Source organism: Nycticebus coucang, chromosome 1, assembly GCF_027406575.1.
Source record: "Nycticebus coucang isolate mNycCou1 chromosome 1, mNycCou1.pri, whole genome shotgun sequence".
In the NCBI taxonomy this organism is placed as follows: domain Eukaryota; kingdom Metazoa; phylum Chordata; class Mammalia; order Primates; family Lorisidae; genus Nycticebus; species Nycticebus coucang.
Window position 1 is genome coordinate 184,763,820 of NC_069780.1, and position 27,804 is coordinate 184,791,623.

Sequence of the window (27,804 nt, forward strand, 5' to 3'; positions counted from 1 at the left end):
TTATGGTAAGCACTGTTGCTAGTCCCTTTTCAAACAGTCTCTAAGAAGTAAATGACTTTTTCATTATCAAGGCAAAAATCTTTAAATATTGCATTAAAATAGATGAATTTTTGACTCATCAAGACTTGTGTTCTGAATATCAATGAAGTGTAGGAGGCATAAATCTTGCTGAGATTAGAGACATGGCAGCCTTTAGAGCTCCCTGGGAAACTTTTTTCCTTCTTTGCTGTAGGTAGTTCAGGTAGAAAGAAAGGATGTCTGCAAGATTCCTTCCCAACTTCTTCATACTTTAAAACTATGAGGGTTAGGGAGAATATTTCCTGAGTAAATGAGACTCAAAAGTCTATTTGGATTATTAATCTAGATTTCATGCATGTTATTTGCAAGACTTGATTTAGAGTACAAGTGTATCAGTCCATTTTGTGCTGCTATAAGGAATACCTGAGGCTGGGTAATTTATAAAGAAAAAAGATTTATTTGGCTCCCAGTTCTGCAGGCTGTACAAGAAGCATGGTGCCTGCACCTGCTTCTGGTGAGGGCATCAGGGAGCTTCTGTTCAAGGTGCAAGGGGAAGGGGGGCAGGCGTACCACATGTTGAGAAAAGAAACAGGAGGGAGGAAGGAGGTGGGTATCAAGCTCCTTTAAAAAAACCAGCTCTCGTGTGAACTAAAAACTCACTCATTATCTAGAGTGGGCACCAAGCCATTCATAACCAAACTGTCCCCATGACCCAAACACCTCCTACCAGGCCCCACCTCCAACCTCGTGGGTCAAACTTCTACATCTAAACCACACAAAAAAGTGAAACAACCATTTATCTAGTTATCAAAATGCTTTAATTATGGAAATTTTGAAGTAGGTACAAATGGAGAGGGAGTTGTATCCTGATCCCCCATGTACCTATCACTCAGAATCAGCAACTCCCACCCAACACGTGGCCGATCTTGTTTCACCTATAGCCCCATCCCTAGCACTGCAAAGCCCGGCACCCACATTCTTTGTACTGCATATCCTGGGCATTATGTCATTCCATGAGCATAGTACAACCATTTCATTTTACTTTTACTTTATTTATTTTATTTTTTATTTTTTTGCAGTTTTTGTCTGGGGCTGGGTTTGAACCTGCCACCTCCGGCATATGGGGCTGGCACCCTACTCCGTTAAGCTACAAGTGTCACCCTTTCCTTTTACTTTGTTAAAAAAAAATCAATAAATCTCTGAAGGATTTGTATAAAGTACAGAGAGATGAAAAAATGTTCCTGGTTTTGAACATCAGCTTTGCTCTTTTCTCTGGGGACTTCTCCTTTTGACAGTTCCGCTGCAGATCATGGTGGCGTGGAAAGATCAGGGTGGACGGCACTTTCCATGGCCCTGAGCAACTGTGAGTCAGGTGTTAGAGGAGGCTACCCCAGCAGGTGGGGGGAACTCATCAGTTATTGGTATGGAAGTGAATGTTTCCTTGGTTGATTAAGACATTCATTCTCCAGAAACAGGGTGGCCTGAATTGTTGACTTTCCTTGGTGCTACCAACTGTGATTCCACACATGAGTTTGACAATGTCAAAGGGTCAGTTTTTGCATATGGTTGTGATGGAAAAAAAAAAACACCGAGTTTGCAGATTGTGAACTCTGAGAGGTAGAGGAGTTAAGGACCCTTGAGTCCAATTTATAATCCAAGCCATTTTATGTACTTAATTTTACTGGAAAATCCTAGGTGACCAATCAGATGATATCTGCATGTAAAGCCCACATTACCAACAATGGAACTGCTTCGATCTGGAACCAGCCGCAGGATGCTGTTGTGAAAAAAATATTATCTGCAATTAAACTGAAGGAGGTAATGTTAGCTTAGTAACAAATGTAGGTATTTTATTATTTTTATGTTATTTTTGTTGAAGCTATCTTAAATCATTTAGCAATTATTGTATTACTGGTTGCTAAAAAGAACAGCAATTCTTTACTGTCAAGAAAATTGAGTGTTAATAAACCTACCCAGAAAATGTATTAACTTTTTCTGCTGTGTTGGGAGTCTACTGTGTCCTGATAGCACACCACAGACATGACTAAGATGAGGTAGATTTCTTTATGCATCTTCTACTTAGATGAATGGGGGGCAGACTTAGAACGATGCTATTTCCAAAACAAGGGGACCCACATAGGAAGGCCAGACCTTGGGTTCTATCATGAATAACTGAGAGTGTGCTAGACTGGAGATGGGAACAGGTGATATTCCAGCCTGATGGATGAGTATGTGCAAAGGCATGAAAGTTTGAAAAGACTTCAGTTCTATCCTAACTTCCTGTCACCTTCACTTGGAAAGGTTGTCTGTCTTTTTTTTTTTTTAGAGACAGATTCTTACTTTGTCACCCTCGGTAGAGTGCCGTAGCGTCACACAGCTCACAGCAAACTCCAGCTCCGGGCCTAGGTGATTCTCAAGGTTGTCTTTCTTATATGTGTATTTTTTGATATTCAGGAATACCAGTATTGCTTTCACAAGACAAAACAGAAGCTTAAACAAGATCCGAGTGCAAAACAATTTGAATTTAGTGAGATGTACATTTTTGGAAAATTTGAAACTTTTCATCGACGGCTTGCCAAGATAATAGACATCTTTACAACCTTCAAGACATATTCAGTCCTGCAAGAGTCTACAATTGAAGGGCTGGAAGAGATGGTCACTAAATACCAGGTATTGTACTTTAAAACTGTATTTGGCCTCATTATCGGCAACTGAACTTTAATATTTTATGTGAATAACTATATTTAGAATGATTCAAATCATCAGCCTTTGGTGTAGAATATATAATCTCATGACTCTTTAATAATGAGGAAATTAGATTTATTTGAGAATTGTGAAATGGTGCTAATATGTTCTCTTCAGGTGTTTGGTTATTAGAATGGCTTATCAGTAGTCTAAAATTAATTACCATTAGGAAAAAGCATTTTCATTAGCGGCACAAGAAATACGTTTAATTATAACTTATTTCATTGATTTATGCAAGAAATATTTACTGTAGAATATACTGTTTCAGCCACTAGTTGACACCAAGTTTGGAGTGGCATCTGCTTATCTCTACATTTAAGCATTTTATTTGGATATGTGTTAAAAAATTTAAAGAACAAGATTTTATTCTCCCTCTAAAATTCATAATTATTTTGATTTTTACCTACTTTATATTCTGAGGATATCTATGTGACTCATCTTAGTTTTGAAAATGGGCCTGGTGATCTAATAACATCTGAAAGACTTACTAAAAACAATTTATAAACAAAATGTGTTTTAAATTCTTAATGTGGATATGGTCAATTTTTTCTTATTTGGGGACAGTGACAGGAAAACTTTAGTTTTTATACTTGAATTTGAAAAGGATCACATAATTAACTGTCACACATTAATTATTATACTCTAGCACTTGAGCCCAATATAAGGAATCCTTTTCATTTCTTGAGTATACCAAGTTTTGGGAGAGAAAAAAGAAAAACCTTCATATAACAGTAAACCTTTAAGGTATACCATGTATAATCTACAAAGTGGTTAATCTGTACTTTGAAAGTGACAGTTTTTGAAGATAAAGAGGGAATACATTCATTTATTTTTCAGTTGGGAATCTTATAAATTATTTTCTATTTTTAATGAAAAGATAACTTTGGAGCATATGTCAAAGTTTATTTTCAAGTGCAACGTTGAAGTGTACATCTAAACGCAGGTAAGGAGTCTGTTCTAACATGATAAAAATAGTTGGAAATTGCTTAGGAAAGTAAAATACTGGTTAATGTGGATACACCAGTGATAAAATATGGATAGTGCTTAAAGCATAAGGTAAAAATGTCATATATTAGTGCCAATGTTAGAAGCTCAAAGTGGCATCTGCAGAAATGAATTCCCCATTTTTCTGCATGGCTGTCGAGGCCCTACCACCCCCCCCACCCCCGCAGCTTCCTCCTCTGCTCCCTTCTCATTTGATAATCTTCAGCCACAGGAGAGTAGTTCAGTCCACGTAGGGCTTGTAGAACCTTTTTTTCTGGAAAGTTCTGCCTCTGGACCATCATGTGATTACTTGTTTTTTGGGTCCCAGATTTTGAGTGAAATGACCTTCTCAATTCAGTTTTCCTCAACTTCTGTTTCACTTAAATCACTCTGTGACCCATTTTATCACTGTCTGAAATGATCACCATTTATTTGTGACTTAGTATATTCTGACCCCCTCCATTGAGTATACAAATTCCCTAAGGGCAGGGACATTTGTCCTTTCTGTCCATTCTGTATCTTTAGAGGCTATTAGCACATAATAGGTGTGCCGTAAATATCGGCCAAGTAAATGATTAGATTGAGAACCAATTTTGTAATTAATGCAGCAGGAAAGAGTAGGTTGTTTTAACGCATAAACTTGGTTCAAGAAGTTCTGTAGTTTGTATACTTTTGTCTATGGAGAGATTTGAATTGATGTTTAAAAGGAAATGACTTTGAAGAGGAGACTGTAGAAGGAGTCCCAATATTCTTCATAAAAATTGTATGCCTCTGTCAACAACGTGGGCACCTGAGTTTGTGAATGGCTTAGTACCTGGTTAAGAATGATCACGGAGCATTATAGCTCATTATTCAGAGCAAACAAAGCTTCTGATAATAGTATTTTCAAGGAGATGAACTGCCTAATTTGTACTTCCATGGTCATAGGCTGCAGCTTTGCAAGGCAATAGGAAGCAATTAATTCTAGAGAAGTTTTAAGTGATAGATTGTAGTTTGACACTTTAAGACATTTGAGGCATGGGCGTAGCTATTAGAATGTGATTCTTTTCTTCTGACTTTGTTTGTGTTCTATTAAAGCCTCATTTATTTTTCTGAGAAGACTGAAACTTTTCAACACAAATACTTTAGTAAATTCCACTCTGGCTGACCCTTTTTATTATTTCAGATAGGATTAACAAGATATGTTTAGAGGAAACGCCTCTTCTAATTTTCAGACGTGGTTTTTATTTTATTTTTTCAAAAATACATAAAACCTCATGAAAATGCTTTCCAAATGATTTCTTTGAATACAGTGAGGCAACATTACACTGCCCCTCAAATAGTAGGCACAAAGCAGTGTGAGAAATTAAAGAAATAAGATTTCTGCTAAACTGATTTTTTGAGAGTGATTGTAGAGGTTCTCCATCGAAGGGTTTATTTAGTTAAGGAATACAAGGATATTGAAATATTATCTTAATTTCTTTTATAACATTTCAGGGCATTGTTGCAACCATAAAGAAAAAGGAATATAATTTCTTAGACCAGCGGAAAATGGATTTTGACCAAGACTATGAAGAGTTTCGCAAGCAGACCCACGACCTTCATGTAGGTTGTATAATAAAATTGTTGTTGACAGTCATGTGTTTATTTTTCCTGTCTGTATAATGTCGTTAATCATTAACCATTCAGACGGCAGAGGTGTCTTCATCATGGAGGTGACCCACAGCAACCTCAGCCTGCGTTTTGTGATTTCAGATTAATACTTGAGGGCTCTTTTTTGGGAATTAAAGGGTCATAAGTACAGCTTTGGATAATGATGCAATCAGCCTTCTGCATGTCTTCTACTTAAGATTTTTGAAAGTTACTTTTTGTCTTCCATTGACCCTTTATAGCATTATTAGAGATAGACCTTTATTTCCATTTGTCACTGAATAACACTGATTATGATCAGAGGTAACTCAAATGAATGGTCAGCAATGTCTGGCATATCTAAGGCAGGCCGGCAGCTGGTCTTAGAAGTGGCAGGATTAGGACAGAATCAGCCCCGGGACCCCCTTGGCCTTTCTTTCCCCCACCACCCACCTCCCTCTTCACTGTTCACTAGCTGTCCTGTCCTACCATCCTCAAGAACAGTGTATGGCCACCGTCAGCCTCTGAGAACACAGCACAGGACCATCCCAGCTCCAGACACCTGGGTAAGGGTTGGGTTGGCCAGTTCTAGTGGGGTGCCTTGCCTCGGGCTTCCCAGCTGTGGGATCAGATGATAAGTGCATGGGCATGGAACCCACTGGGGTGGTTGTGAATGTTTGTTACCAGGAAAGAGGTGTCAGGGAGGGTAAGATGAGGTGAGAACCTGACAAGTGTATACCAAATGAATATGCAGACTTTTTCCATCCCAGTGAGGTACAAATGTACATCTTTCTGACTATAAGAGGAAAAGGACCATTCCATTACTTCTTTCCCAGAATTTTTGGTTTGAATTAAATCTGTACATTTCAAGTGCAGAACAGCTTAGAGGCATCTTTGCGTGAGTAAATTCAGTGTTAGAAGGAATAGTAATAAAACTAGCTAATTCTGTGTGCCAGATTCTGTTCGAAGCAATTTATATGTGATAACTTATTTACATAATCGCAATAATTTTATAGAGTGGGTGCTTTTAGTACTCTCATTTTGCAGAGGAGGAAGCTGGGGCACAATGGGGTTGAGTGGCTTGCCCAAAGTCACAGAAATGACCAATAGGTAGAGTTGAGGTGAAACTCAGGCAATCTGGCTTTAGAATTCAAGTTTTTATCCATTATGTGATACAACATGTTTCAGCTCATAGGAAGATAGAGTGCCGGTAATAATGTAAGCAATAATCTCTTTGGGGAGGTGGATTCAGACATAAGCATCTCTTCTTGTTGGAAATGGATGGATAGTGGCAGATATTTTGATTCTGTATTCCGCAGTCAGTATCCATCTGTGGGGTCTTCACTGTGTTTCCCCAGCAGTTTCTGATCACGTGGCATGTCCAAGCTTCTAGGTGGAATTCGGTTAGTTGGTGAGCACCTGGAAAGGAGGGATCACATTGTGTTCCTCTTTGTTGATGAGATGTAGAGTTGCTGCAGTGAAGCAAGCATTTGCTGTGCAGCTATCATGTATTAGAGTTCTATGCTGTGGGTTATGAAACCAGAAATAAATCAAGTAGATTTTCCCTTGAAGGTCACAGACAGATGGAGGGCAGACAGTGAAGAATTGAAGTGTAAGTTCATAGATACTAACAGAATAAAAAAGGACAATGGGGGCTAAAACAACTAGTTATAAGTGCCTAATATTCTGATATTATACCGGAAAGTGAGGATTCAAAGGCAAAAATCATACTCCAAGTCTTATAAAAATCTATAGAGAGGAAAGGCCTGCAAAACATTATATATGATATGTAATCATTGCTACCATCTGTAAGGTAGGAGATGAAGCTGGGAAAAAATAATCCCATGTTTCTTGACTGGGGTTAGGAAAGGATTCAGAGAAGAGATTATGCTCTGTGCTGGAAAGATGTTTGTGTTTTGCATGTAAATGGAGTAGGAATAAATGGGGTGGGGAGACCTTTTCAGACCTGTGCCCACTTCTTACATATTATGATATGTTCTTGTAATTGTTTTATTACTAGTAATTGTTGTTACTCTCTTACTGTGCCTAATCTAAATTAAACTTGATCAGAGGTCTGTATATATAGGGGAAAGCATTGTACATAGAGAGTTCACTACCACAGAGAGTTTCAGGCATCCACTGGGGTCTTGGAACATATCCCCAAGGACAGGGGAGGAGCACTGTATTCTCCTTAACCTTTTTTTTTTAAGCCCAACACTTACTCATCTTGACTTCTGTCTCAGAAATGGTGCACTTCTATCTTTGGTTTGCTGACTAGTTTTCCTTTGGCGTCTTTATTCTGTTCTCTATTCTCTTTGTTTTAACTGACCATTTTACACGGACGCCTTCAAATACTTACCCACTCTCATGAACAGAGCCCTCATCCCTATAAAGTGGGAGCAAAAATATTTGCCTTCTGTAGACTCTAGATGGAGTGAGTAGGGGGTTGCATCTTGGAGACCAGGAATGGAGAGACTCACTTCTGTGACATCTCCTTCCCCTGCAACTTTGATTCTTCTTGCTGTCTCTGTAGTGTTGAATTTTCCAGAGAGTCACCTACTTGGGACCATATAGCATATAGCCTTTTCAGACTGGCTTTTGCTACTTAGCACATGCATTTAAGTTTCCTTCATGTCTTTTCATGGCTTTTTTTTTTTTTTTTTGTAGAGACAGAGTCTCACTGTACCGCCCTCGGGTAGAGTGCCGTAGCGTCACACGGCTCACAGCAACCTCTCACTCTTGGGCTTATGCAATTCTCTTGCCTCAGCCTCCCAAGCAGCTGGGACTATAGGCGCCCGCCACAACGCCCGGCTATTTTTTTGTTGCAGTTTGGCCGGGGCTGGGTTTGAACCCGCCACCCTCAGCATATGGGGCCGGCGAACTACTCACTGAGCCACAGGTGCCACCCAATGGCTTGTTTGTTTTTAGTACTGAATAATATTCTGCTCTTCAGCTGTGATGTATGGCAGTTTGTCCTTTCACACATCGAAACATAGCTTATTTGCTCCCAAGTTTTGGGAATTATAAATAAAGCTGCTATAAACATCTGTGTGCAGATTTTTGTGTGCAGAGGTTTTCATCTCCTCTGGGTAAATAACCAAGAGGCACAGGTACCAGATTACATAGAGTATTTTCAGTTTTGTAAAAATCCACCAAACTGTCCCTTCCCACCTGCAGGGCATGAGAATTTCCTTTGCTCCTTGTCTTTGCTGGCATTTGGTGTTGTCTGTTTGGGATTTGGGCCCCTCTTACTAGGTGTAGTAGTATGTTAAATATTTTGTTCACCTGCTTTTTCTTGGTCTGTTTCATGTTGCTGTAATCGAATATTTATTTATTTATTTATTTATAGACAAAATCTCACTCTCTCACTCTGTCCCTCTAGCTAGAGTGCCCTGGTATCTTAGCTCACGGGAACCTCAAACTTTTGGGCTCAGGTGATCCTCTTGCCTCAGCCTCCTAAGTAACCGGGACTACAGGTGCCCACCATTATACTTGGCTAGTTTTTATGTTTTTAGTAGTGATAGGGACTTTCCCTTGCTCAGGAACAGAATGATTTAGTAATTTTAGTTTGGAATTTATTTTTCTTTAGCACTTAGAAGATCTTTTTCTTCCATTGATTTTTTTTTTTTGTTATCTATTATTTTCAATGAGGTATTTATTATTAAATAGTTATATCTTTCTAGATAATTTGGTTCCCCACCCCAACTGCTTATAGTACAGGGTGTTCCAAAGGTCATCCATAAAGTTGCTATTCATAGGGAAAAATGGAGAATTGTAGCTAAATGTACCTTTATTTATAACATAGTCATTACAAATTTTATGAAGAGGTGGCCAATAAGTAGAGAATATTTTGTAAGATTTTGTAATGACTCTTTTGTGAATAAAAGTACATTTAGCTACAATTTCTCATTTTTCCTATTTATGGATGACCTTTGGGACACCTGTGTTATTTTTCTCTTTATCTTTGGCATCTCTGTGTGAGTCTTGGTGTGATTTAAAACAAAGTATTTCTGTTGTTCAGAATTTGGTGGTTCTTTCATTTGTGTATTTGTCTCCTTTTTAATTGTGGAAAATTCTCAGCCTTTATCATTAGGCCCTTCTTCCAAAACTTCCAATAGATGAATTCTAGATCTTTCTCTTTCTTCCATGTCCATTAGCCTCTCTTTTGTATTTTTCACTTTTTAATTTTTCTGCTGTGCCTTGGGTAATTTATTTTAAATTCTCTTACAGCTTGTCATTTTTCAGGTATATGTAATTTGCATCCATTGTATTTTGAAATCTAATGATTTTCTCCTTTATGTGTATATATATGTTTTATTTTTAAAAATCTGAGCGGGGCATGGTGGCTCATTTCTGTAATCCTAGCACTCTGGGACGCTGAGAGGGGTGGATTGCTTGAGCTCAGGTGTTTGAGACCAGCCTGAGCAGCAGTGAGACCTCATCTCTAGAAATAGCTGTGTCTGGTGGCAGGCACCTGTAGTCTCTACTCCTCAGGAGGCTGAGGCAAGAGGGTCACTTGAGTTTGAGGTTGCTCTGAGCTGTGATGCCACGTCACTCTACTGAGGGTGAAGAAGTGAGACAAGAAAACCTGAGTGTTTTATTTTATAATGTTCTTTTTATTTTTAAATATTTATTTCATTTATTTTCAGATTAATATGAAGGGAAAGTGATTAGGTTACCTTGTTTGCATTTGCTAGGGGAAGTTCACGCTATAGTTGAGCCCTTCACGGGGCGGGGTTGGGGGTGGGGGGTGGGAGGGATACACATTAGCTGAGAGCTTACCCATCTCTTCCTCTTCTCCTCTCCCCTTGCCCTCTTCCCCTCACCCTTCTATTGTTCTTTTAAGCACAGTTTCTTCTTTACTCTTCAATAACTCTAAATACACTTACTGACAGTCTCTTTCAGATGGTTCTATCATCTCTATTTCTTGAAACCCAATTCTGTTTGTGCATTCTGCTTCTCTTTCAAACATCATTTCTTCATTCTGTTTTTAATTTATTTTTGAGCTTACCTTCCCTAGCAGGTATTTATTTAATTTCCTGTAGGAATTTTGTGGCCCTGGGCTTTGCATTGCCTTTGCTGGGGCCCTAGTAGTTGTATTTTCCCAGATTAGCTTTTACATTAATTTTTTAGATTAGATGCCTTTTATCTTAAGTGTAATATAAACTTAGTCTAATTCAATTAAACCTAATCTAGGAGTGGCACAGGTGTGGGATTTCAGTTGTTCTGGGGCAGGAGTCAATACACTATGCTAAGGGCCAAACTGTGGTGACGCCTATAATATTCGTGCATGTCTATGGCTGCTTTGGCCCCACAGTGCTAAGATGAGCAGCTGTAAAAGAGACCCGGGTCTCACAAAGTGCACAGAGAAAGTCAGAACCTTACTGTAGGGACTTCAGTACCCTCTGAAGCACCTGGGCAGATGTGAAGACACTTTGCTGCTTCCCTGACTTGTAAATAGTCATTTAGTTCCCTTTGCATGGACCAGGCAGCATTTTAAAGATCCTGGCTTTCTGAAGTGTCTGTTCAGAGTGTTAGGACTCCACAGTCCCTCTCTCCACAATGTGACAAGCCCAGTACCTTCCCTGCCGAGACCCTGTGTCCGGCCCAGTGCCCGCGGAGCCTGCCGTGGTGGCTAGTCCCACAACGGCTCTGGCTCTTGGGTCCCTCTTTGTTTCTGGCTTCTGAGCATTTGTCTTTCTTTTAAGCTCATTAAATTTTCTGTGATATTTTATTCTGCATTGTATGTATTTGTAGAGAACCGGGAGCTCTTTTATCTTGTTGCAAAATAGGAAATTCCCAATTCTAATTCATTGTTCGTAATCGGATTTTGTTCCATTTTAGAATGAGTTGCAGAAGTTCATGGATGTTACATTTGAAAAGATTCAAAACACAAATCAAGCTCTAAGCATGTTAAAGAAATTTGAAAGGTAAAAATCTGAAATAATTTCCTAAGTCCCATGCCTAAAATTGGGATAATGTGAAATATAGTTTAGCTTCTTTATCATTGCTATTATTATTATTATTATTCCATATGCTAATGGAAGAAACCCTCTCTTGACAACATGGTTATAAGGTCAAAGTTTTTTAAGTTCTTTGGAGGATTAAAAGGATTAATCCTTTTAAGGATTAAGGGTTTATTTTATTTCTTCAAATAGAGAATACTCTCAGCTTTGAAGTACCTTGTAACTGCCTATAGTAATATTTCCTAATGTTTAAGTAGTTTGAAAAAATTCTGAGTTAACAGTTTTGCCTACATTTTAAGGATGGATACTATTTTGATTTTTAAATATACCACACAAATCTCTCATTCTTTTCCATTACCATTTGTTTGAAAATAGATATTATTGAGATACTAGGTATCTTTCCATTAATTTAAGTTTTTTACTTAAAAAAATCAGATTTAATATACCTAATCTTGGTATCGATGACAAGTACCGACTTATCCTTAAAAACTATGAGGCTGACATCGATATGATTTCAAAGATGTACATGAAGCAGAAATATGACCCTCCTTTGGCTCGAGACCAGCCTCCCATTGCGGGGAAGATTTTGTGGGCCCGCCAGCTCTTCCACAGGATCCAGCAGCCCATGCAGCTTTTCCAGCAGCACCCAACTGTCCTGCGCACGGCTGAAGCCAAGCCTGTGATCCGCAGCTACAACAGGATGGCCAAGGTCCTGCTGGAGTTCGAGGTCCTCTACCACCGGGCGTGGCTTCGGCAGGTGCATCTTCCCATTTATGCTCTGCTAGGGGTCTCCACTGTCAGCAAACTAGGGGCCTCTTCTCTAGCTTTCCAGGATGCATGTTATGTACAAAGTTGGACTTGTAGGTATTTTATAAGACAGTTGGATCAAATCTGTGTGATCAGTTAAAAAGGGTAGAATGTCCATAAGAAAACATTGATTTTGGAAAAATATAAGCTAGGTTTTGGAAAACTATTTTTTAACTTACAAACTTCTGAGTGAGAAGATCTCATAGATTGGTTACTGTACTCGACTGGCCAGAAAAATTTTTTTTTTTAATGCAGTCAGATCTTGAATGTGTCCGTGAACACCCGTACTAGGTCAGACAATTAAATGGGTGAACATATCCTAGAAAACGTGCTGCATGTCTCATTGCTGAATATCACTGCATCCACCAGGTGGTGAAGGGAAAATACTTCAAAGGTGACCATAGTGATACTCGGCAATGAGGTATCGTAGCAATTTTTCTAGGATGAGTTTGTGAACTTAATTGTCTAACCTCATATGTTTGTTAAACGAAGTATTAAATTTTCTTCAGTTGTACTAGTGGTTAATCCTGCTATCCCTACCAATACTTGTATTTATTTGTCAATTGGCAGGATGTGTGATGTCTCTATGGCTGTGTTCATTGTTTTTCTAGATAGCTAGAAACTGAGTTTTAAAGATTTTATGGGCTGGGTGTGGTGATGGCCCATACCTCAAATCCTAGCACCCTGGGTAGCTAAGGCAGGTGGATTGCTTGAGCTCAGGAGCTTGGAAGCAGCCTGAGCAAAAGCAAGACTCCATCTCTACTGAAAAATAGAAAAACTAGCTGGGTGTTGTGGTGGTGCACACCTGGAGTCCCAGGTACTCTGGAAGATTGCTTGAGCCCAAGATTTTGAAGTTGCCGTGAGCTATGACACCACAGCACTCTACCCAGAGTGACAGAGTGAGGCTCTGTCTCAAAAAAAAAAAAAAATTGACATTGTGAAACTTTTCTTAGGAAAAAATAAGCATGCATAAAGGAGTCAGGGAGCTAAATGGCTTTTGTGAAGTCACCACTATTGCAGTGTCTACTTATCTGTCAGCGTCAGAGTATTGTTGCGAGACTGGAGATGCAAGAGAACAGCAGCTTTGCTGCAGGTGCAAGCTTGCTCCTGCGATTAATAAGGGTAAACAAGAAACAGACTACACCACACGGGATGGCGTGTAGCCAAGGATCTTCATTCTTGACCACCTTATATACACTGGTGGTCCTGTGCACACTTAATCTATGATCTCTAACTCTTTCTGTCTAAATTTAACTTGTGGGGAGACACCAAGTCTACAAATCAGCACAATCTTTTTCTGCTTTTTCTTTCTTCTCAGACATGTATTAACTCTTAAGCAAGGTATCTAAATAAAAATCACAAAGAACTCCTGGGGAAGAAGGGGAAATAAAAATCTCTCAAGCACACACTTAGTTTGCCTCATAATGGAGTAATGACTTTGTTCTTCCACAAGGCAGAGACCTTTAGGCTCCAAAGACAATGTGTTTTTAACACCTGTCAACCTCTGGCCCATATCTCCAGTGGAGAGAATGTTAGTCTCTGCACACGTGGGTTTAACGGGAGCATAACATCAGAGAAACTGTTCTGGATTTTTACTTCTGAACAAACAGGCTCTGAGTATGCCTCAGGGGGAGCCCAGCTCTCCTTTTGCCTTTGTGTTAGCAAAAGCCATTTTTAACCCATTACAGACTTGCCTTGTGCGGCTTATGTGGGACAGTTTAACCCACAGAGTATGATTAAAACATATTTTTTGATTGTGCAACATCTCCACCAAAACTTAATGGCTGTTTTCTGAGAGGGACTTTAGGAGAAGAGTGGGCGATCTCGTTGCCTTTAATTTAGGAAGCTCAGTTCCATGGAAGAATACACAGCGATGCTCATTCCCAGAGATGACGAGCTAGATGCTCCATGTAAGTGTTGAAATTTCCCATAATAATAATATTAATTTCTTCCCACAGATTGAAGACGTTCACATAGGTCTTCGGGCTTCTTTATTGGTGAAGGCTCCAGGCACAGGGGAATTGTTTGTAAACTTTGATCCTCTGATATTAACCTTGTTTAGAGAAACAGAGTGCATGTCACAGATGGGCCTGGAAGTCTCACCCTTTGTAGCTGCCCTCTTCCAGAAACGAGATAGATACAAAAAGAACTTCAGTAACATGAAGGTATGCATTTCCCCCTTCTTGTTTAGCCCTAGATTATGGTATTTAAAAATATTTGGTGGGGTGTCTCTTTGAGAAGCAGAAAGTAGCCAGGTGACTGCAGTAGAAGATGTGAGGGGCTAGTGCTGTGGACTAAGGATGTGGGGTTGGCCGGGGCTAGGTCACTGTAGAGCTTTAGGTTGACATTAGAAGTTTGGATTTTATTCTGAATATGCCAGGAAATCATTAGAGGATTTTGATCTGGAGAAGAAGGTATAATATCTTTTAAAATAAAAATCATTCTTGCAGCCGAGTGCCAGTGAGAAGCCGGTTTGCAGGATGGTCCAGGATGGAGCTGATGGTGGCTTGAGCTAGGATGGAGCAGAGTTGATCAGAGAACTTAGAAAGTTATCTCAACATGCAGGTTACCAGGGAACTCAGGATAATTCCCGTGTTCTTGGTGTAAGCAAATCAATGAAATGAATTAGGGCTTCCACATTGTGCTGTGTAGGGTGCATTCTGCACAACTTGCACATTAACACACAGGGCTCAACTATGGAGATGGCAAAGACTGGAATTAGTTTATTTTGAGGGGCAGGAGGGAATCAATAGTTCCAATCATTAAGTACAAGATAGGTGTTAGATATCCAGGTGGAGTTGTTATCCATGCAGGTAGATATATAACTCTGGAGTTCAGTGGAGATGTTTGAGAGTCCAAGATGGCTTCAACCTGTGTCTGGTTCTTTGGTGGGGGTGGCTAGAAGGTATGCTCAGCTGCAACTGTGGATGGGAGCATCTGTACGTGGCCTTCCAATAGGGAGGCCCCAGGCTAGTAGAATTTCTCAGGGCAGGTGTTTCCAAGAGCAAGTGTTACAGTGAACTAGGGGAAGCTGCATGGCCGTATCACAGTTTCAGGTGTCTCACAGCACCATCTTCCTTGTTCTCTGTTAGGCTCCATAAGCCAATCCAACTTCAAAAGGGGGGGAGGCCCCCCACTCCAGGAGGAGGGGAGAATCAAAGAATGTTTCAAAACCACCACAGTCGTAAATGACAATCCAAGGAATTAACTATGCTCTGCTTGCCATTTACTATCTTAGAGATGAAAAGAGTTAAAAGTGCCTACTTAACATGAGTAGCTGGTTAAAGCAGATCTATTGGCAGGTTTGGGGGACCTATATAAACTACCGTAGAGGTATGGTGCTGAATATTTAACAGAGTGTTCAGGCTTCTACAGATATATCAAAGTAGCCAAGAATTTGTTTTCTTCTTCTATACCTTGAAAGACAGTTGTACTTAAAAAGGGATAAGCTAGCACAGGCTAATAGCTGCGAGTATAGATTCTGAAGCCAAGTGGATCAGGATTCAAATCATTTATCTCTGGGTAAATTACCTTCTGAGTCTAGGTTCCTCTTTTGGACACTAGAGGAATAATAGCTCCTGGGGTGAAAGGATTAAAGGTGGGAAATAGAAAGCCTGCTGGAGGCAGATTCTGAGGATGCTTCCAGACAGACTAACTGGTGGACCTTAGAGAAAAAGTATGCAGGGGATACAATCTCCAGGAAATGCGTAAGTAGCTGCTGATAGAACCATCAAATTTAGACTTTTCTAAAGTGGCTTTGATGGAAATTGAAAGAATATTATAGAAATTGTGGAAAGGTATTATACGAAGAAAAGATTATGAGATCCATTTGGGAAATACTGGGTTTAATAAAATTCTCAAAGCACCATATGGCTTCTTACTCCCTTGTAGCAGGTTTCTCATTAAAAATTGTGATGGTCCCAGATGGGAGATACTGTATGCTGTTTTTTTTCAGATTTACCCATCAAGGGGTCATTTTCCTTACGTAGTCTTTTGGGCTTTGTATTCCAAGGAAAACACTTTGGGAAACATTGATCTAATATCAAGGTAATATGTATACCAACATGCACATATGTAGGATTAATAATAATTGTATTTAAGAGGTACATTAAAGATAGTTTCTTATAATTAATGATTATTAATATTGATATTACCCTGAAAAGTAAGCCAGATGTACTCTTAAGCTCATTTAAAAGTGGTAAAAGATAAACAAAACACTGACATAGTTCAACATTATACAATAGGTATGTTTTTAGTAGAGGATCAGAATCTACAATATTCAGATTACAAGTGTTCCTTTTGATTTTAACTGATTAATTAGTTGATTGATTATCTCCCATGTGCAGGTGCTGTTATAGGCACATTGAAAAAAGCAGACAAAATTCTTATTCTTGTAGAACATATATTCTGGTTAGATAAGAAGAAAATAAGCAATGAACATTGCAAATAGATAAATCATATAGTTTATTGAAATAAAGTGATAGTTGTTATGGAAGAAATAGGAGGATGAAGTACAGAGTGATTTTGGTGGTGGTCTACAATCTCAACTATGTAGTTGAGATAGGTCTAATTGAGAGGGTGGCATTTGAGTAATTATTTGAAGGAGATACAAAGGTCCTGAGACTAAGGATCAAAAAGGAAGACAGTGGGAAAAAGAGAGAAAGTGTGATTGGAGATGAGATCAGAGAAGTAATGGGACAAAATTAGGTCTTGTTAGACTGTATACCTATCCAAGTATTTGTATAAAGATTTGTACTCCTGAATTAGATGAGAACCATGTAACCATATAAGTAAAGGAGGGACGTGATCTGACTTAACATTTTGAAAGGATCACTCCTGTTGCTAAATTGAGTCTGGACTTAGGTGGGAATGAGTGGAGGCAGGGAGATAGCGGTAGACCATCCCAATAATGTGGGTAACAGTCAATGATAGTGCTAACAGTGGACAGGTGCTAATACTCTGTATCTGTTATAGAAGATACCTTGATAGGTGGTGTGTGTGTGCATGAGAAAGAGCAGTCAAGGGCAAGTCCAAGGTCTGGCCTATGGGCTGGAAGGATGGAATTGCCATTGTGGGAAAAGTTTTGGGGGAAGAAGAAACTTTCAGTTTCTGACATGCTGAGTCTTAAGTGTCTGTCTGATATCCAAGTGGTGATATTGTCGCCAATATGCATCTAGACTTCAGGAATGAGATCTGAGATAGGGATGTAAATTTTTTTGTCTTTGACATATGCATGATACTCAAAGCCATGGCACCTGTTGTTAGGTGTCTAGGAAACCCCAACCTGGGACAGTGGTCAGCAAGGGAGATGGTACTGAGGAAATCACAAAACTTACACCAAACTTAGTGTATAAAATTGGAAGCATATAAGGGCATACACTGTTCCATGTGCCTGGTGGCATCATGAAAGCAATGCAGTATCTGTCTTGTTTCCTGGAATCCTTTACTTGGGTACATAACAGAGTATATGTGCAAGAATGCCTAGTAGTCAGTAGACAGCAGTCAAGATTAAGAAAAAGAGAGGGGAGATTACAGCCCCCAGGAATGTTGAGTAAAGGGTAAGCAAGGACATAGGGTAGTGGAGCAACTGAAGTGGCTAAATAATGGTGCAACCAGAAGGGGGTGGGAGAACAAGTCTCATCTCCTCAGGCAGACATCTCAGCTTCTCTAGCCCAGCCTACTGGTTGATGGCCTCATCTACCTGCACTGCTGATTTACCCATGCAGGTTATAGTCACACAGACTTTCCCCTGACTGGGCACCTTACCCTGGGTTGGAAGGTCTGTGAGGAATTCAGCCTGTCTACCTCCCACAACCTGTTGACATGAACACTGGTTGCTGACTCTGTGTGCTTTGGGTCTTGCATCAAGACTTGGCCCACTATCCCAGAAAAGGGCCGAGGCAGACCTCTGGTGACTCAGATGCTTTGGGTGCTGAATGTGGTTCGCAGGTGGTGCCCAGAGGAGCAGGATGCATGCCTTCATTGAGCATACACAGTTGGAGGAGTGAGCACAAGCTTAGACACTGTTACCATGACTCCACATGGTTTAGAAAAATTATTTGACTTCAACTTTTTTCCCTTTTTACGCTGTATGGGAGATGAGAAACTCTTAAGTTCTTCTTCATCTTCAATTGTATTTTATTGGATTAAAAATTTGTAATTATGGAAAGAGCCTCCCTTCCTTCTTTTCCTTTCTTCCTTCTTTCCTCCCTCCTTCCCTCCCTCCCTTCCTTCCTTCTCATTTTGGCTATTCTGCCTGTGAGGCTGTTAGAGTCCTACAGTTTGACCCTCAGTAAAACCAATCATTTGTACAAAAGGGATATTAATAGATATTAGAAGTGATATGTTGATTGATTATTTAGTCTCCATTTCATTATAGATGATGCTGGCTGAATATCAGAGAGTAAAGTCAAAAATGCCTCCTGTCATTGAGCAACTGATGATCCCTCATTTGGCCAAAGTTGATGAAGCTCTTCAACCTGGCTTGGCTGCACTCACATGGACATCACTGAATATCGAGATGTATTTGGAAAACACTTTTGCAAAGATCAGTAAGTCTAAATGGTTACTGTTTCTCAATTTGAAAGGCTGAGTTCTTAACATCTGGTGTGTAATATCTTACCAATATGCTGATATAAATAATGAAACGAGGAGGGTCATTCTTAAGCCGTTTCATAAGGAATTATTACAAGTATATGAATTTGGTAATTTCCTGGAAACCATAAATATTCACTATTGAATTTTATCCCTAGAGATTAACCACATATTTTTAATTATTTTTATTTTTAGATGTTAGGATTTAAAGGATCTTTAGAGTTAGTCAGCTTTTTATACAAGTAGATCAGTGTATTTTGAGACCCTGAACTGAAAGACGTAAAGATTTGGATGGACTGCTGAACAACAGGATGAATGGCAAAAATTTAAACAAACACTGTTTTTCCTTAGTGAAGGACATAATACTCTTTAAAATACATGTAAGGTAGTGTAATCCCTAAAATGTGATTTTCCAGAATGTATACAAGTACACTGCAAAGCAGGGACTCACAGACATCTGGGAGATTCAGAGTAAGCAGTGGGACTGTTTTCTTTTCTGAAGGGCTTTTCAGAGCCTTTAATATGCCAGTGTCGAGTGAGTCCCCAAATGTGGGCTCTTGCATGTGGTATTTCTCAGAATCCCTTGGCTGCTTTTCTAGAAGAACATATTAACCCCTAACACATCTTCTGTGGCAGGTAGGGGGATGCAGTTAGTGCGTTTTTGGAGGTTTTTTCCCCAGAAAGACAGACATCAGGATTCTCCTCTCCTACCTAATGCTCTATACTACTGTTTTTCAACCTTTTTTTTTAATCTCACAACACATTTGAACCAATAGTTGAATTTCTGTGGAACACTTAAATTATGTTGATCAAAAAAAGAATAATAATAAAAAAGAATGTACTTACTGTGCTTTGAATGTCTTTCGAAAGTAATTTAATTAATGGTCTTTAAAAATTTTTGCAGCCCACCTAAGATCCTTGCACGGCACACCAGCTGAAAATCACTGCTCTAAACCTTCTCCTCCACGTGGTTCCACTTTTTCTAACCCAGAGTAAGCCCTACTCCCAGGAAGCCCATGCTGACCACTCTGCCTCCTGTGAACACTTCCTTCTGTGATTTCCTGTTGTGTCTACAGTTAGGACCAGAGAATCTACCTTTTGGTTGTGTTATAAAGATTTACTGCACTTTCATCTTTCTCCCCAAACTGACAGCAAAGGGCTTGAAACTGAGGCTGGTTCTTAGACTTCTTTTGTGTAACTCTCAGTCAGGTGTATAGCAGACTCCCATACATTTACAGATTCATAACTGCAGTATTTTTATACACATATAGTCTCTTTCCATTTCTTTATGATCTTAACTTCATCCCCCTCCCTCCATCCTATTAGCTCCTTTCTGCTTACCCCTTCCTGGTCCTCCCTTCTCGATCCCTCGGGCGATGCTTCCTTTTATCCACTCTCTCTTTCTTCAGTAGGCTTTTCTCTTGCTCTGGTATTTATGGCTGCTGAAGTAGCACCTCATCTATTCACAGTCTAAATTGTCCAGAGCTTGTTGTACCAGTAGGTTGTCCCTGGACCTTCCAAATAATGTAGGGCTCAGAAGTATTCAGGCATTTCTTTACAGTCTTAACCTCTGGATGAGGTTACGACGGTAAAGAAATGGAAAGAGATCTATAACCAGGTGCTTTATATCATAGACTACTTGAGAAGCTCTAGTTTGAGGGAGAGTGAAGTGAAAAAGTATGGTTGAACTCCCTAGCTTCACCCTCTTTGTTTTGCTTTCTAGATTGGGAGCTGTATTCAAAGAAAAATCATAAAGGAGTGAATGTGGCTGGATATTAAGCCAGAGATGCTTAATGGTGTCTAATGTTACATAGATGTAATCAATAAAGATAAGAATGCAGTTTCTTAGCTCTAAATTAATATTCCTTCCAAAAATACATCTCCCCAGGAAATAAAGCAAGAGGAAATTGGCTGAAATTCTCTAAAGAGACATTTATAAAATGTATAAAAACGTCATAATAAGAGTTATCACAACCCAATTAGAATAGGCTACCCAGGTGGAATTTAGTAATATTCTCCCTAGGGAATATTAGGATTAGAGTGTTAACAATTTGGATGTTTTATTGGAGTGAGAGGAGGAAATAGTTTGTTCTTAGTTCTTGTATTCTATTACATTTTTTCCCCTGTAATTTAGATTAAGGAGCTAAAGTAGAACAAAGATTAAGTTTCTTTGAGAGGCAAACTATGTTAAATCTAAAGAACAGTAGGATTCTTCATTGGATTAGTGAGCTGACACTTCTACTTATAGGTGGCCATTTGTATCATGCATTTAAGAGAGTATCAACTGCTCCTATTAACAAACAGGACTACCGCAGACATGAGTTTATACAATCTATGCATAAATGTTGTGCTAGTTTTTCTTATTGTTGCTAAGAATTTGCCACAGACTTAGTGGTTTAAATTATGAAGGTCAGAAGCCTAAAATAAGTTTTATGAGGCTAAAATCCAGGTGTCCTCAGGGATGGTTGCTTCTGGAGGCTCCAGGGGAGAATTCTTTCTTTAGTCTGTCCATCTCCCAGAGGCTGCCTACACGCATTGACTCATGATTTCTCCATCTTTGACGCCACCAGCATAGCATCTTCAAATCTCTTTCTCTTGGCTCCTTTGCTTCCGTGGTTATATTGTCTTCTATATGACCCCAACCCTTCTGCCTCCTTATTATAAGGACCCTTATGACTACATTGCCCCCTACCTGGATAATCTAGGACAGTCTTCACATCATAAGATCCTTAACTTGATCACATCTGCAACATATCTTGTGCTGTATAAGGTCACATTCATGGATGTGGTTGTGGATATCCTTGGGCACTAGTTTTTTCAGTTTGCCACACACATCCTTGAATATGCTCTGAAGAATCAGTCAGGAGTAATGAATTTTATTGAGTACACATGCTTAAATAAATGTATTGGCTGTCATTTAGTACTGAATAAGTTTACCAGGCATAACTATTTGGTATCTTGAGTAGCCCCTTTAATCATTAGCTTAGAAATGATTGAAAACTTTTTAGGATTGTATTCTTTAGGAAGTAAAGGTATTTACTTAAGGAAGTGTTTATGTCTGTGATACATTTTCTGTAATCAATTTCATTTCCTAGGAGAAAGCAGTACTAGAAAAAGAGAGATTTTACTGTATGGTACCTGCTGAAAAATGTATTACCCCTTCAATGGATATCCATTAGCTATTTCAAACAATTAGGTTACAATGTTTGCGTTTGTTAGGTAGAGTCCCTACTGTAATTGTGTCCTGCACCCAAGAGGTGTGCCATATGCCCTATGCTGTGCCCATTAAGTGGAAGCAGCCCAATCCCTTTTCTTCATCCTTCTTACTTTTGATGTAAAATTGTCGTTAGTGTCATTCAGGGTTGGCCTTTTCATCCATGGAACTTACTGCTCAATTTACTTCAGCACAACTATAAAAAGGTACCCTGTGATACTAACAGTAAAAGAAAAATTAGAGGAATTTTACTTCTAAAATATTTGTTGAATACTTACTGTGGAATAGGCCTGGGGCCAAATGTTGAAAATGTAAGGACAAAGAAGATGAATTCCAGAAGGAGATCTGACACTGGGCAGACAATATGGTATTTGCAGGGCTAGAAGGAAGCTCCGGCTACTGTAGCTGTGTGCAGATTCACAGGAAGCCTCCTAGGGCAGGAGCGCGGGTGCCAAATCCTCACATATGAGTCAGGTTAGGCAGGCAGGGAGCTGGGACACTGGTCAGAGAAGGAACAACTGAAGATAAACACGGGTGAGTTATAACTGGGTTATAGCTTTCATGGGAAAGCCATAAATTAGTTTCATAGTAGGGCTGAGTACATTGGATACTTTTTCTTCCATTCTTGAGATACTTTACTAAGAAGAATATGTTCTAGCTCCATCCATGTAAACATGAAAGAGGTAAAGTCTCCATCTTTCTTTAAGGCTGCATAATATTCCATGGTGTACATATAACCACAATGTAAATGTCTTAACACAATAACTAAGAAAATGCCAGGAAGGCTGTGTTAACCAGTGCAATGAAAATGTGTCAAACAGTCTATAAAACCAGTGTATGGTGCCCCATGATCGCATTAATGTACACAGCTATGATTTAATAAAAAATAAATAAATAAAAAAAAAAACAAACCAAAAAAACCACGTGTGAGATAGTGGGACGTCTGCGGCAGGTAACTGAGAACTTTCAATCTGATTTTGCTGCTGTCATTTAATCAAGTGCTGTTGTTTTAAAAACAAAATACTTAATCTCCTTTATTCATTTTTGTTTTTTCCAAAGAGGACCTGGAGTTGCTGCTTGACAGGGTCAACGACCTGATTGAGTTCCGCATCGATGCCGTTCTGGAAGAAATGAGCAGCACGTCCCTCTGTCAGCTTCCCCAGGAGGAGCCACTTACCTGCGAAGAGTTTCTCCAGATGACAAAGGTTATTAGGATATTGATATTTGTATTTAATTTTTTTTTGCCATTTATTTTTCTATAAATGTCATTTTTTTGAAACACAAATTAGGATTTATTTCCCTCCACTCGTGATGTCCTGTGATAGATGCGACTTGAACATGGATTCTTTTGACAATAATTTGAAAATGAAGAGAAATGTGTCTAACAAGTCACTTAGATACGAAGAATAAATTGTTTCTTTTCAGATCAGTAGCAGAGAAATTGCAATGGAATGTATTTCCAAGTTTTCCATATTTTATGAAGAATGGAGCTATTTTGCAGAAGAGCTTGTAGTAAGCTAGGGTTAATTAATGAAACAATTGCTTTTTTAATAGCTTCTGGACAGGGTTTCTTCTTTAAACATTTCTGTAGAGCAGTGCTTCCCAAACTGGTGTTCTGTGGTACACAATTCTGGAGCCATAGCTAGGGATTCTGGCAAAGGGAAGGGATGTGTGCAAACTGCTTAGAGTGAAGACCAAAGGCTCTCAGGAGATCTCCATTTAATTCACTGCAACCCATTATTTTTCAAATCTATTTGTGAATGGGACATTTTCCTCCCTGTACCAGGAATGTTGTATAAAGTGCCCCCCCCCAACCATGTCACTTTGGCATCATTTACAATATTCCTGATGGGCATGTTGGGGATAAGGACTCATCAATCATGATTTTAAATGAGGGGTCCCTAAGACACGCCTACTAGGAGAACTCATGGAATGTGGCATGGAGTTGTCTCAAGCCTATGACTTCTCGTATTTTGCTGTGCATAATGCTCACCCACATTTGGGCCCAAAGTTTCAGGAAAATCCCTCTCAAGCAAGTGGCTGGCTCTCCGCTGGGTGAATGCTCCCCTGGTAAATGGGCAGATTGCACTGCCGCCCTGCAGTTGCCTGCTCTGTAAAGGCAGCCCCTTCCCTCTCTCCCGAGATGGTGGGCATGTGGCTGGTGGGGCGGGAGCGGCTGAGGCCATTTGGCCTGCAGGCAGCCAAGATAGTCCCTGGGGTCTATATAGAGCTTCCAGTCCCTTCCAAATGTGGCTGGGCCTCAGGCCTTGCCCCTTGCCCCTTGCCCTGCACGGCCTCGGTCTATCTCACCATCCTTGCCACCATCCCCTTCCCTGGTAGAGCCCCTCATCTGTTCCCACCATATCCTGGATCCTCCCTCACTGGAACCCTGTGCACCCAACCCAGTGGCTCCACGTGGGAGGGCATAGCAATCCCCAGAGGCCCACCAGGCTCTCCAGCTCCCCAGCCGTTCTACCCATATATAGCATGCATCCTTACTTTCCTTCAAACTTGGGCAAAAAAAGTATACATTATACATGCCAAAATATGGTATTACTGTGACATAGTAGGGAGACAGCTGGACCACAAGGAAAACCACAGGTAAGGTCTGTGGAAATCCCTGTGCAGGATTCCGTGCGTTTGCCCTACTGTGAGGGTCACGTGGAGGCTACATGAACTCACTTGCCACCCCCAGGAATGAAAGTATGGCAATATTTCTGCCCAGGGAAGCCCCAGGTTCTGACTGGCTCTGGTCACATAGGCGTACTCTGCCCAGTATGGGCCAAAATTCCAGACTCTCAGGAGAACAGGTATGTGGCATAAATCACATTGTTTACACACCTAGTCTAGGATCATAAACCACCTTTGTCAGCTAACAGTGGGAACCCACCTGAAATCCAAGCTCCCAGATGCCAGCCCATGGCCAACCTCACAAGCAGGCCTGTCTAAAGATAGTAGTCTCAGGCTTGCTGTGTTAAACCTTTTCTGCCTCTATGATAATCTTCAGATTATATTAAATCATTATTATATGTACATAATCAAAAGATAACATCTAGACTTTAGAAACTTCCAGCTCCTCCTCCTCTTTACACTCACTGTGGGTAGACTTAATCCTCTCCCGCATCTGTCCTGGTCATTTTAAAAATTATTTCTCCCAGGCGGCGCCTGTGGCTCAGTGAGTAGGGCGCCGGCCCCATATGCCGAGGGTGGCGGGTTCAAACCCAGCCCCGACCAAACTGCAACAACAAAAAAAAATAGCTGGGCGTTGTGGCGGGCGCCTGTAGTCCCAGCTGCTCGGGAGGCTGAGGCAGGAGAATTGCGTAAGCCCAAGAGTTAGAGGTTGCTGTGAGCCGTGTGACGCCACGGCACTCTACCAGAGGGCGGTACAGTGAGACTCTGTCTCTACAAAAAAAAAAAAAAAAAAATTATTTCTCCCTCTGAGGAATCACCTGGCTCCATAGTTTTATTATTACCCATATTTGATGTTTTATAAAAGTGAATTTGTTTTATATTTAAAACATTTTTATAAAATGGAAAAAATAGAATTCTTAAAATCAGCTACACTACCATTATCATTTTAATGTATTTTATACCTTTTAATACAATGTGATTCCTATGTATATACAGCAGGTTTTGAATAAGGATGTTTTTTCTTTCGCTTAATATTTTTTCACAAAATATTTTTCATATTGCTATATGCTTTCACAGGAACCACTTTAGTGATGCCTTTAGAATATTCTGTTGAGTTGATGTACTGTAACTTACCTACCAGGTTCTTACTGCTGAACATTTAGTTTCCAAAGTTTTTCTATTTTGCCAAGAGCTGTAATGAATATATGTATGTATCATGGTTTGTTTTCCCTTTAAAATTATTTCTTCTCCCCACATAGGATTATTGTGTCAAAGTGTATGGTCTGGTTTGATGGCTTTTGATATTTGTAACCAAATTGCTTTTATAAGGGATGTTATCAACTTACAATGCCACTAGCAAAGCAAAAGTACCAGTTTCACTACCTTCCAACAAAGCCAGTTTTATTATACTTTACTAATTTTACTTTAAATAGTAAAGTCAAGGAATCTAATTTGAATTTGCATTTTTTTGCACTTGCACCCATATAGGTGAATGATTTCTCTTGGATTTGTTTACTTTTCATGATTTATTTATTCCTTCCACAATTTTTGTGGAGCTTCTGTGCAAACCGTTACTGTGGGGATACAGACATAAATAAAACCTATGAAATCCCAGCCATTGTGGAGCCCACCGTCCAGTGGAGAATACAGAAAAACAAAAATAGAAAAGCCAGCAAACAAACGTGTCTGGTGGTGTTAGGTCAATGGAGAAAATGTAAGAAGATGATGGAGAAAAGAAGTAGCTGGCAGAAAGTTGTGATTTTATGTTGATGGTCAGGGGTGGCATTTGTGATTGTATGTGAACAAAGGCAGTGAGAGAGTAACTGAACCGCACGAACATCTCTGGGAAAGAGCATTCCAGGCAGCAGCAAGTACAAAGGCCCTGAGGTACAAGTGTGCTGTAGCTGGAGAAAGGCAGTGAGTTGAAGTACATCAAGTATGTTCATAGCTGAGGGAGAAAATCAAGTCGAGAGGAAGAAAAGGGGTGGCTGGTAAGCATGACGCCTGAGGAAGCAGGAGAAGTGATTCAGAATTCAGGGTGTAGATTATTCTTGAATAAAAAGAGAGTGATTGCATTTACTGAAGCAGGAAGATAAGGGGTTCGCGATGGAGGTCAGTTTGTTTTGTGGGTGAGGGCATGGGGCTGAGGCACTGGGTGAGTCCTCGGTTTGTGGCTTTGCCAGGTTCCCACCCTGGGGGCAGGGTCCTTTGAGACCTGTGAAGCTGGCAGTGATGGACTGAAGAAAAATAAAGTTAGAAGCGATGAGAGACCCACAGAATAGAATTTTCAAAGGTGGGAAACACAGGGGCCCATTGCCTGTTAGTGGGGTTCCAGTAATGACCCTGAGTGTTTTTCCACTCAGCTTTTGTTGAAGGCTATTTCCTCATTAGCCCAGAGGGTAAGCTGAGGAAGGGAACAAAAACATCAGCAGTTTCTCTGAGGAAGTGTGTCAGCTCCTTTTCTTTCTATTATCATGAACCTTAAGGGTCTGAGCAGTCTTGAGAAATCCAAAACCTGAGCCTTGTGTGGGGGCAGCCTCCTGTCTGTGGTCACACCCACAGATTCCTAGGGAGGAAGGTTAATCCCCCTAGTTCACTGTGGAGTAAAACACCACTGTTGTCCGTCTCCTCTGAAGAACAGGTGGGACAGTAGAATTTTCCTCTGATCTCCACCCAGAGGCATCTTCCTCTGTTGATTAAGGGATATAAGCTCTCCTATCCATATTTCAGGGCTTGAGCCAGTCCCTTCATCTCTGCCCTGGCCAAATACAAATCTCCACAATGGGTATTTGTTTGGCTGTTGATGGGAAGGGGACGGCCTGGTTAATCTTTCTACTCAGGCCTTGTGAGCAGCTTCCTCTGTGGCCATTGTTTCTTCAGAGTGTTCACAGACCCAGCAGGGGTGTTTTCAAGCTGCCTCCCCTGCAGGCCAGGCTTCTAGGAAAAGCAGGAAACTGCTCAGATAAGACATTTCCTGGCTGACCTGTTTTTATTCCACCTTGCTCAGCTTATTTCTCTGATTTCCCTTTTTCTGGGGGGTTTCCCTTGACAAAAATGGGGTCTTTGTTCCCCATTCTGCCTGCAGGCTTTGCATGCCTTGTACAGTAAAAGTCAAGGCTGCTAGCTGAGTACGATAGGAGGAAGGATGGTGTGAATCTTTGAGCACATGCCTATTTGGGGGCCCGGGGGAGGAAAGTGACTGTAGTCTTATACAGTGATTTCTGGGTCGTGCTGGGG

General features: G+C 40.2%; 1 protein-coding gene across 1 annotated transcript in view; it reads left to right on the top strand.

Annotated features, from left to right (window-relative positions):
• Window positions 1–27,804, top strand: part of DNAH5 (dynein axonemal heavy chain 5) — a 237,582-nt gene that overhangs the window by 32,830 nt on the left and 176,948 nt on the right. Inside the window, exons 11-18 of the mRNA XM_053599003.1 lie at window positions 1,714–1,836; window positions 2,473–2,688; window positions 5,224–5,331; window positions 11,200–11,285; window positions 11,757–12,078; window positions 14,087–14,293; window positions 18,508–18,679; window positions 22,996–23,141. Of these exons, the coding sequence (XP_053454978.1) occupies window positions 1,714–1,836; window positions 2,473–2,688; window positions 5,224–5,331; window positions 11,200–11,285; window positions 11,757–12,078; window positions 14,087–14,293; window positions 18,508–18,679; window positions 22,996–23,141 (1,380 nt within the window). The remainder of the gene's footprint in view (window positions 1–1,713; window positions 1,837–2,472; window positions 2,689–5,223; window positions 5,332–11,199; window positions 11,286–11,756; window positions 12,079–14,086; window positions 14,294–18,507; window positions 18,680–22,995; window positions 23,142–27,804) is intronic.